The sequence below is a fragment of the Schistocerca americana genome, chromosome 2 (genome assembly GCF_021461395.2).
Source record: "Schistocerca americana isolate TAMUIC-IGC-003095 chromosome 2, iqSchAmer2.1, whole genome shotgun sequence".
Taxonomy (NCBI): Eukaryota; Metazoa; Arthropoda; class Insecta; order Orthoptera; family Acrididae; genus Schistocerca; species Schistocerca americana.
The window spans coordinates 580,232,590-580,244,766 of NC_060120.1; the positions used below are offsets into that span (position 1 = coordinate 580,232,590).

Here is a 12,177-nt window from a genome sequence, read left to right on the forward strand (position 1 = left end):
AGTTATTTTTCTCCTCAAATAGCAAAACTCCTTTACTACTTTAAGTGTCTCATTTCCTAATCTAATAGCCTCAGCATCACCCGACTTAATTCAACTACATTCCATTATCCTCGTTTTGCTTTTGTTAATGTTCATCTTATATCCTCCTTTCAAGACACTATCCATTCCGTTCAACTGCTCTTACAAGTCCTTTACTGTCTCTGACAAAATTACAATGTCATCGGTAAACCTCAAAGTTTTTATTTCTTCTCCATGAATTTTAATACCTACTCCGAATTTTTCTTTTGTTTCCTTCACTGCTTGCTCAATATACAGATTGAATAACATCGGGGATAGGCTACAACCCTGTCTCACTCCCTTCCAAACCACTGCTTCCCTTTCATGCCCCTCAACTCTTACAACTGCCATTTGGTTTCTATACAAATTGTAAATAGTCTTTCGCTCCCTGTATTTTACCCCTGCCACCTTCAGAATTTGAAAGAGAGTATTCCAGTCAACATTGTCAAAACGTTTCTCTAAATCTACAAATGCTAGAAACGTAGGTTTGCCTTAACTTAATCTAGCTTCTAAGATAAGTCGTAGGGTCAGTATTGCCTCACGTGTTCCAATATTTCTACGGAATCCAAACTGATCTTCCCCTAGGTCGGCTTCTACTAGTTTTTCCATTCGTCTGTAAAGAATTCGCGTTAGTATTTTGCAGCGGTGACTTATTAAACTGATAGTTCAGAAATTTTCACATCTGTCAACACCTGCTTTCTTTGGGATTGGAATTATTATATTCTTCTTGAAGTCTGAGGGTTTTTCGCCTGTCTCATACATCTTGCTTACCAGACAGTAGAGTTTTGTCAGGACTGGCTCTCCCAAGGCCGTCAGTAGTTCTAATGGAATGTTGTCTACTCCCGGGGCCTTGTTTCGACTTAAGTCTTTCAGTGCTCTATGAAACGCTTCACGCAGTATCATATCTCCCATTTCATCTTCATCTACATCCTCTTCCCTTGTCCGCAGCTCGTGGTCGTGCGGTAGCGTTCTCGCTTCGCGCGCCTGGGTTCCCGGGTTCGATTCCCGGCGGGGTCAGGGGTTTTCTCTGCCTCGTGATGACTGGTTGTTTTGTGATGTCCTTAGGTTAGTTAGGTTTAAGTAGTTCTAAGTTCTAGGGGACTGATGACCATAGATGTTAAATCCCATAGTGCTCAGAGCCATTTGAATCAATTTTTAACCTCTTCCCTTTCCATAATATTGTCCTCAAGTACATCGCCCTTGTATAGACCCTCTATATACTCCTTCCACCTTTCTGCTTTCCCTTCTTTGCTTAGAACTGGGTTTCCATCTGAGCTCTTAATATTCATACAAGTGGTTCTCTTTTCACCAACGGTCTCTTTAATTTTCCTGTAGGCAGTATCTATCTTACCCCTAGTGAGATAAGCCTCTACATCCTTACATTTATCCTCTAGCCATCCCTGCTTAGCTATTTTGCACTTCCTGTCGATCTCATTTTTGAGACGTTTGTATTCCTTTTTGCCTGCTTCGTTTACTGCATTTTTATATTTTCTCCTTTCATCAATTATATTCAATATTTCTTCTTTTACCCAAGGATTTCTACTAGCCCTCGACTTTTTACCTACTTGATCCTCTGCTGCCTTCACTACTTCATCCCTCAAAGCTACCCATTTTTCTTCTACTGTATTTCTTTCCCCCATTCCTGCTATTTGTTCCCTTACGCTCTCCCTGAAACTCTGTACAACCTCTGGTTTAGTCCGTTTATCCAGGTCTCATCTCCTTAAATTCCCACCTTTTTGCAGTTTCTTCAGTTTTAATCTGCAGTTCATAACCAATAGATTGTGGTGAGAGTCCACATCTGCCCCCTGGAAATGTCTTACAATTTAAAACCTGGTTCCTAAATCTCTGTCTTTCCATTATATAATCTATCTGAAATCTGTCAGTATCTCCAGGCTTCTTCTGTGTATACAACCTTCTTTTATGCATAAATGACTTAGTTTTGTTTCGATGTTCAACGCAGTTATTGTGCAGCATTAAATGTAGTAAACCATTGCACGAAATTTTGAAGAGTTTGCAAAGGTAAAAGTCCATAGCGTATACTTTCCGTATGGTAGATTTTAGTTGCCACTAGAAATTTCAAAAAATTACATTCAAGAGAATAAAATTCATGAAGTAAGATACTTCGATATTGTTTTTAAATAAAGAAAATACCAAGCACCGAACATGGTTTGAATTCAGAATCTTTCGCTCATCAGCTGAACACTTTAACCAATACGCTAACAGAGCGCAGCATGCACTAGACTTTCTGGAGTATTTTAAAATATGACGCAAAATACCGACAAACACTGTTGGTATGACTATGAATTACTCACGTTTCGTCGAAGTACAATAGGAAATAAACAATTACCGCTGTTCTTTATTGCGAAAAAGCGGTTAATGAGAATGATACAAACACCTTTCCTTGCTATCGCCTGAATTAGGAGGCTTATTGCTTGTTTGGTTTAATTAATTAATAGAATATGAAGCAATTTGTATAAAGAATGATTTTTCCAAACTTTCTATAAAAGAAATTCTGCTATCAAGACATTGCTTTTGCTCAATTGCTTTATTTATGACTGAACGTTTCTAAAACTGAAGACACTCGTCCGTGCTCTGCGCTGCAGTCGAGCTCTGGCAACGTCGTTCTCTGTTCATTGGCTGACTGTGTTTTGTGACGTCAGATGCGCAGAACGAACCTAAACTCGGCCGCCGTCGTAAATGACACGCACTTTAGTGTTCGAGCAGGTCCCTCACATCTTCTTACAAGGACAGCTCTGAGGATCTTGCTGGCCATGGGAGTACATCAACTTCACACATCCAATTTACAGAGACATGTACCATGGGTGGGGAAGTATTGTCCTGTTGAAAAAAGGCATCAAGATACTGTCAGTCGAGGAAAATATACACTAGGATGCAGGGTATCCGTGACAAACGATTGTGCTGTCAAAGTTCCTGGAATCATTTCCCGCCGTCACCGGATGCTCCTCGCACTATGACGCCAAGAGTGAGACTGCTGTGCCTCTCCAAAACGTTAACAGAATGGGTTCTTCAGGTTGCCACCATACTCGCTGATGGTGGTCATCTGGGATAGTGCAGAACCATGATTCACTGCTGAATACAGTACGATGCGACTCATCAGCAGCCCTTCCTGCCTAACCATGGCACCATTTCAAAGGCAACAGTTTGTGTTGTGACGTTAATGGCAGCCCACGTGTGGGACGGTAGTTCCCTGGACTGGCTGCTGCTAGTTCCCGATCAATGGAACAGGACGACACATGTTACAGGGAGTCCATTACTTGCTCTCAGATGGCACGTACAGATATGAAGGTACTGTAATGTGCTTAGCGCATAATAAAACGATCGTCTCTAGTGATGGTCAGATGGAACCTTGACAGTAAATATGCCTACCCTCATGTTCCTATGCAGTCCAATATTTGGCCACTGTCACATACAGCTGCCCTAAAAATTTGGTTATTGTTCGATTTGATCAGCCATCTAAATGCGGACACGCAGTGAGGCCCTTTCAAACTCAGTCAGATGCTGATAATGCTGTCTCAAACGAGTATGCTGCATCCCTTGCCCTTCACAGTGAATACTTAACATCTGGCGCTATTCATGCCTCTTACATAACATAACAAGTCCGCTAACAACACTTAACACGAATAACACTAACACACTCTGCTGGCGGCCGTTACACAGAATGGCAACTGTAATCGTTTACAAACCCGCCCATGTTGTGTACGTGTATGAGTCTACCTTGACATCTGACCATGACTCGTGGGTGCCCCTTTCTTTTTTTTTTTTTTTTGTCAGGCAGTGTAGATAGCATGATACTGTCTGTGTTTGTGAAGGTCTAGAAGGAAGTTGGAGCGTTTTAACAACCAGAATGGCGAACAACGTCTGCCACGATACCTGTATTTTGCTTGAGAGAAACTGCTGCAACAGCAGCTTTTCTTACAGTTAAGGACATCTGCTGTAATATATGCTGAACTTTTATGGTGAATTTGAAAATTTTCCTCCCTACGCTCTGAGAGCAAAAGATGTCTAGCAATTATTCCCTGTTTAATTTTCCAGATTGGAGATACCAACGCACACTATGAAAATCAACCTGTCTGTACCACATGTTGAAATTGTGGGAAACTATGAGATCCAGGGGAAGGTATTGGTAGTACCGATTACGGGAAAAGGGAAAGCAAATATCACTCTTGGTAAGCAAGTTTACGGCTCACTGTTAAATAAGGATGGAAAAAATCAAAAAGTGCTGTAACAGCTTGTCTCTTCAGAGGGCACTGTGTGTTTCAGACGGTGTGCACGCGTCTTACACGTTCAAACACGACCTATTCAGGAAGTCTGACGGCAAGCAGTACATCAGAGGCAAGGAGCACACGTTAAGGGTGACTGCAGCTAAGGGTGGTGCACACTTCGAAAACCTCTTCAACGGCGACAAGAAACTAGGTATGTTGCAACGGTACTTTCTGTAATGTCCATGTTTTCAGCTTAAATAGCCACGATTTTAATAACGTTTGAGTAATTTCAGAGGGTCAGATTTTACGACAGTTTTTGTCACTTTCTTCTACTCTTATTTTCAAAAATATTTCTCATTTTCACCGCACTACGCAGTTGAGGAGTCCTAAATGTCCGATGCATATGTCCCTTTTAGACGTTTTGAAAATGCTGACACTCCAGTCTACCTATCTAATTTTCGGCATTGTCCTGTAGCACTAAATTCATTTCAAAAGGTTCTATTCTCATCTTGTCTGAATTGTTTATCGTCCATGTTTCACTTCTGTCCAAGGCTACACTCCGGACAAATACCTCCAGAAAAGACTTCCTAACGCTTCAATTTATATTTTGCAATCTGCGTTTTATATTCTCTTTACTTCGGCCATACTCATTTATTTTGGTGCTCAAAGAACATAAATCATCTACTACTTGTAGCGTCTCATTTTCTAACCTAATACCCTCAGAATTGCAAGTCTTAATTTGGCTACAGTGCATTGCCCTAGTTTTACCTTTGTTCGTGTTCATCTAATAATCTCCTTTCAAGACATTATCTACTCCTTTCAATCAATCTTCCTGGTCGTTTTCCGTCTCTGACAGAATTTCGATGTTATCGGCAATCCATGAAATTTTATTTCTACTCCCTGAGCTTAAATTTCCTTTCCAAGCTTGTCCTTGGTTTCTTTACTGTTTACTCGAAATGTAGATTGAATAACGTCAGGGATAGGCTACAAACCTGTCTCAGTCCCTCCTCAGCTACTGTTTCCCTTTAATGTTCTACGTCCCTGTATCTTCCCCAAGGTGAGCTTCTACCAGTTTTTACATTTTCCAGTAAGTAACTCTCGTTGATATCTTGCAACCATGACTTATTAAAGGTACAGCTGGATAATGTTTAGACCCGTCAGGGCCTGGCTATTTTGGAATTGGAATTATTATAATATTCTAGAAGTCGGAGTATTTCGTTTGACTCATATATCTTGGATACCAGGCGGGACAGTTTTGTTATATCTCTCTGAAGAAACTCAATAATTCTGGGGAAACGTCTTCGCCACGGGCCTTTTTTCGACTTCTTCAAGATCCTACCGTTAGGATACATATTACAAGCCAAGTACTCCAAGTGAAAAATCCCTACGAAGAATCCGTGTGAAAAGCACATGCTAGACTTCTCTCCAGTCACTAAATATTTTGTGGGCGTATGAGAAATAACACGAACACGGGTTCCTTTGCGCTTCATTTACTTTGAGAGCCATGAGCTAATCGCCACACAGGGTTGTATCATGTTTAACATTGATGTACGAGTTCTGATAAAAGGGATAGGAGACAATTCGCATTACTAAAAAGCTATTTGTCGTACAGTATTAGTACCCGGCTGTTTTCCCGTCCAAACAAAATCTAACTTGTTTGAGTAGCTCAGCGACAATGAACGATACATACAGCAACAGAAGAAATGGTAATCAGTCTCCTTAACAGTATTATTGACTGGTTTTCTGCAATTGGTCTCACTCTCAATTTTAAAAAGACACAACATTTTCCGTTATGCACATCTATAGGTACTACACTAATGATAAGCGTAACACACGACGAGCAAATAATAAAGAGGGAGGAAAATTCAGAAATTTTAGTTGTCCATATTGACGAGAATTTAAACTGGGAAAAGCACATTTTAGAACTCCTAAAAGAACGTTTGCACTTAGAATCATTATAAATATTGGGAAGAGACAAATCGCTAAGTTGACATAATTCCATTCAGTAATGGCATATGGAATTATGTTCTGGGGTAACTCGTCTTCTAGATAGAAAGTCTTCATTGCTCAAAGACGTGCTGTAAGAATAATATGTGGTGCTCACCCATAAACATCGTGCGGACGTCTGATTGCGAAGTTGAGCACTCTGACTGGTTAAAATGGCTCTGAGCACTATGGGACTTAACATCTGTGGTCATCAGTCCCCTACAACTTAGAACTACTTAAACCTGACTAACCTAAGGACATCACACACATCCATGCCCGAGGCAGGATCGAACCTGCGACAGTAGCGGTCGCGCGGTTCCAGACTGAAGCGTCTAGATCCGCTCGATCACACCAGCCGGCAATATTCTAACTACTGCATCACAATATATTTATTCCCTCATGAAGTTTATTGTAAATAACTGTAGTTACGAGGAACAATGATGTACATAATTACAATCCCTACTAGAAGGAAAAATTACATTCATTATTCCACTTTAAGGTTCTCTTTAGCACAAAAAGGGGTGCACAATGCTGCAACTGGAATTTTTGATCACTTACCCAGTGATATAAAATGACTGACAGACAGCAAAATACAATTTGAAAACAAACTAAAATAGTTTCTCCTTAACAACACTTGCATTCTGTAGAATAATTCGTGTTATCGTAACGTATAAAAGGTGGTGGCTAGGAATTATTAACTCACATCTGTGTATTTAATGATAATAATAATAACAAATTATAAATATTCAAAATTTGGCTATATTCGCAAATTAATTTGCGATGTGAATGAAAAATGACTTCTTCCATATTACTATTTTTTACCGTGCAAATGATCTATTGAACGTTAAACTAACTAATGATCAGTTTACTATGAATGTGTTATACATGTTATAGCTCTCTCACGGAAGAAAAACACAGCGGAGCCTTTGAAAATGTCATTCAGAAATGTTGTAAGCAGTGTAATGAGACGTGTGTTGACTCAAACAAGTTTTATTTTCAAAGTGAACGCCAATAACAAAAATATTTGGTAATAGCCAAATTTAAACCATCAGTCTCAATTCATCACTGTTAGAAATCGAACTATAAATGTATCTTTTATTCTTTGTTATTGTCCTCCCACTGTTGATCTTTACTTTTGCGTAAAATTCAGTTCGCAACGTATATAAAATTCTTTCGAATACATAACACTGGATGCTAGAAAATTCGTAACACTACAGGTTGTTAATGAGTTTACTGCTGGTTATTAAAAAAGATTATCCCTTTAGTGACAGCCAACAACAAGGTTTTGTGTTGTTCTTTGGCTCTGAATTTATTGGCCTTCCATAAAACGTGTTTTTTTTCTTCTTTACGCTTCTTTTTCTCTCTTCCAGAGAGTAGAGAGGGATATTTGAGATCTGTCTTATTATACTGTCATTGTTCTTTACAGTATTATGTCCCAGTGCGCTTGGGGGCGGGGTAGATTGGTTCCCATTTGGAAAAAATGGCATTCGCCTGACAATTGGTCTGAGGGAGTGGAATTATATCAGTTTATTTCTGGGACAATATCATCCATCGTGCCGGTCAGACATTAAAATTTTGTGTATGTGTACGTATTTATTTGTATATGTGTGTGTGCGTGCGCGCGTGTGTGTGTGTGTGTGTGTGTGTGTGTGTGTGTGTGTGTGTGTGTGTGAGTTGATGTTTGCACAGTTTATTTTGCTCGCAACTCTGTTTACTGTCAATATTTTTCGGTGCCCAAAGAGGTACGCAAGGAAGCTGTTTCTATCAGATGTATGTAGTGGCGAGTGATGCTACGATCTCTAGTCCACTGGCTGCCTATAGCCAGTATAGCGATTCCTCAAATTTGAACATAATGAAATTCACAGTTAAGCTCAATGAGTGATGCATTGCTGTAATATAACAGTTCCCAGGAATCAAACATCCATCGAACGTTTTGTGACAGGATGGATATTAATTGCTCCCGGACAACGGTTTCATCCGTAATTGAACACATGATCGATCGCTTACTAAATCCGATGTGCAAGTATGTTCTCCTATAATTTAACCACACACTCTTATTCTTCCATTCACAATATTGTTTGTATAAATGACCCCTCCAATTACGTTCTTTCTTATAAACGTGGGCTTCCGCAGCCATTGTCACAGTCAATAAAATTTTTTTGGGTTTGTGATCGTATTGTCAATATATAGTTGTACATATTGACAATGCGGTCACAAACCCAGAAAAATTTTATTAACAACGTTCTTTCCTGTTTAATTACAGCACGGCGAATAAACATGTTCTTTAGCAATTCCTCTTATACTTAACCCTTCAAAATCCAACAGTCTAAAGTCATCTTAAACTGCTTTCCACAAAAATGATAAACTTTTTGTGTCTTTTACAAATGTCTCTCAGGCATCACGTCACCAAACAATTTACCAGAATGCCATTTCTACTGCCCTGACTTTACCGTTCTTGACTTTAAACATCATTCTACACAAATAATTAGTTCTTAGTATCATTTCGTGTAACTTTTTGGCCCTCTTGCGCGAGGTGCCACCGACCACACCAGCAAACGCCATATTTCTCTCTCGACTCCACTACTCCCTGTTCCTCTGATTGTATATGGATTTCAATAGGCACAGTTCTTAAATTACAAAATACGTACAAGTTCCATACATAAAATATACGAATTTCAGATGACGGAAAAAATTTAACTAAAGTAAACCATAAACACGCAGAGAAAATTCCGTCTTAATACAACATATTATTTTTAGTCATACGAACAGCTTTGTCTTTTTCATTCAGTTTTTTTATTTATTGCCTTTTTCGACAGGCGTTGTGTAGAGGATGTCGATACAGTACACCCCACAAACACTCAACAAGTAATAATTTTAAAAATTGTTCTCGAAATTATATTAGCCTCAAAAGTTCGAAAATGGCATTACGTATGTCCAAAAGTTATCCGTGCGTAGACTTCTGAAGCTAGGATAAGCAAGTTGAAACAGCCGTTTTCCTCCAGTATCAACATCGCGCTTTGCTCAGAAAATACGAGAGTGGTTCAAAATGTAAGGTTTTGTTCGAGATACCAAAGACACACACAACACTGGTACTTATTACTTTTCCCAACGTCACCATGGTCATCTACGTATTTGTACCAGCGGTAAATCGATCTGTTGAAACCGGCATAAAGGAAAACAGGCTCCAGGTCTGAGTCACAGCACAACAACCATCTGAAAGTCGACGTTCATTCTCCAGTAGGGGCCGGTCAGATGCTTCTCTAACAATTCTGAGAGATGAAACCTGGTTGTGAGGCAACACATGCCCATCACTGGCGCCGAGGCAGGGCCAGCTCTCATTAGAAAGCGCAACTGACCTCCACCCTCCCCTACAGTGAACTCCCGCACGACCCTATTGAAGTCGCAAACGTCTGTGTCTTGGAGGGTCAGTGGAATGCACGCTACAAAGCGCCTGGCTCGGAGCAGCCCTCCATGTAATCGATCTGTAGCCGTCCGTTGTGTCGCTTTGGTGCCAACTGCTGCTCAAACTGCGGCTGCAGATGGAGTACGATGCGCCAGAGCCATACACCGAACACGATGGTCTTCCCTCTCGATAGTGCCACGTGGCCGTCAGGAGTCCCGTCTTCTTGCTACTTTACATCCTCCTGACCAATGCAGTCATGTACAGTAGCTACATTCTAGATCTACAGATCTACTAGATGTACATCCATACTCCGCAAGCCACCTGACGGTGTGTGGCGGAGGGTACCTTGAGTACCTCTATCGGTTCTCCCTTCTATTCCAGTCTCGTATTGTTCGTGGGAAGGATTGTCGGTATACGTCTGTGTGGGCTCTAATCTCTCTGATTTTATGCTCATGGTTTCTTCGCGAGATATGCGTAGGAGGGAGCAGTATACTGCTTGAATCTTCGGTGAAGGTATGTTCTCGAAACTTCAACAAAAGCCCGTACCGAGCTACTGAGCGTCTCTCCTGCAGAGTCTTCCACTGGAGTTTATCTATCATCTCCGTAACGCTTTCGTGATTACTAAATGATCCTGTAACGAAGCACGCTGCTCTCCGTTGGATCTTCTCTATCTCTTCTATCAACCCTATCTGGTACGGATCCCACACTGCTGAGCAGTCAGTATTCAAGCAGTGGGCGAACAAGCGTACTGTAACCTACTTCCTTTGTTTTAGGATTGCATTTCCTTAGGATTCTTCCAATGAATCTCAATCTGGCATCTGCTTTACCAACGATCAATTTTATATGATCATTCCATTTTAAATCACTCCTAATGCGTACTCCCATATAATTTATGGAATTAACTGCTTCCAGTTGCTGACCTGCTATATTGTAGCTAAATGATAAGGGATCTATCTTTCTATGTATTCTCAGCACATTACACTTGTCTACGTTGAGATTCAATTGCCATTCCCAGCACCATGCGCCAATTCGCTGCAGATCCTCCTGCATTCCAGTACAATTTTCCAATGTTACAACCTCTCGATATACCACAGCATCATCCGCAAAAAGCCTCAGTGAACTTCCGATGTCATCCACAAGGTCATTTATGTATATTGTGAATAGCAACGGTCCTACGACACTCCCCTGCGGCACACCTGAAATCACCCTTACTTCGGGAGACGTCTCTCCATTGAGAATGACATGCTGCGTTCTGTTATCTAGGAGCTCTTCAACCCAATCACACAACTGGTCTGATAATCCAGATGCCCTTACTTTGTTCATTAAACGACTGTGGGGAACTCTATCGAACGCCTTGCGGAAGTCAAGAAACATGGCATCTACCTGTGAACCAAACTTTCTGAAGTATCGTAGAAAGAACATCCAGCTTGTCGTAAACCTATTACACGACTCGTTCAAACTCTGCGAGGTGCTGATAATGGCGTCTTTCTGGCCTTATAGATACTCTTGACTAACATCAGCTTCAGTTCACGACGTCCAATCTCAAAGGTAAATGAAAATGGAAATGAGCGTTTGGTGTCATTGGCTAGGAAGCCCCTTGCAGGGCTGGTCTGGCCGCCTTGGTGCAAGTCTTATTACATTCGACGCCACATTGGGCGACCTGCGCGCCGGATGTGCATGAAATGATGATGAAGACAGCACAACACCCAGTCCCTGAGCGGAGAAAACCCCCGACCCAGCCCGGAATCGAACCCGGGCCCGTAGGACGGCAATCCGTCACGCTGACCACTCAGCTGTGGGGGCGGACAGTCTCAAAGGTAACTAACGTTGACGACCGTTACAGCGTGTATATATAGCAAAGCTGATTTTCATCCTCATAGTGGCGCTACTAATGCACTTTTACGCGGCCGGCCGAAGTGGCCGTGCGGTTAAAGGCGCTGCAGTCTGGAACCGCAAGACCGCTACGGTCGCAGGTTCGAATCCTGCCTCGGGCATGGATGTTTGTGATGTCCTTAGGTTAGTTAGGTTTAACTAGTTCTAAGTTCTAGGGGACTAATGACCTCAGCAGTTGAGTCCCATAGTGCTCAGAGCCATTTGAGCCAACTTTTACGCGTCTGGCGCGAAATCTGAACAAACTTCACCTTTCAGCTGTAGAAACACGTCTACCAACTTCCGTTTATGTCGTCCAACGCCTCCGTAGCGTAGCGGTAGCGTTACCGCCTACCACGCTCAGAGGCCCGGGTTCGATTCCCGGCTGGGGCAGGAAATTTTCTCCGCTCAGGGTGTTGTGTTGTCCTCATCATCATTTCATCTCCAGCGCGGAAGTCGTCCGATGTGGCATCGAATGCAATAAGCACTAGCTCTCGGCGGCCGAACGCCCTCGAAAGGGGGACTCTCGGCCCACAATGCCGTACGCTCATTTCCATTTTTTTGGTGTTGTGATTTTTTTTCCGTCAGTATATTTCCATGACATTACACTGGTCAGTATGAGGGATAGTCATTAAGTTT

The 12,177-nt window shown here is 41.6% G+C and overlaps 1 protein-coding gene across 1 annotated transcript in view; it reads left to right on the plus strand.

Moving 5' to 3' along the window:
* Nucleotides 1-4,132: 4,132 nt before the first annotated feature.
* LOC124594202 (protein takeout-like) overlaps nt 4,133-12,177 on the plus strand; it is a 32,491-nt gene continuing 24,446 nt past the window's right edge. The window contains exons 1-2 of the mRNA XM_047132561.1: nt 4,133-4,244; nt 4,339-4,491. Coding sequence (XP_046988517.1) covers nt 4,133-4,244; nt 4,339-4,491 — 265 coding nt within the window. The remainder of the gene's footprint in view (nt 4,245-4,338; nt 4,492-12,177) is intronic.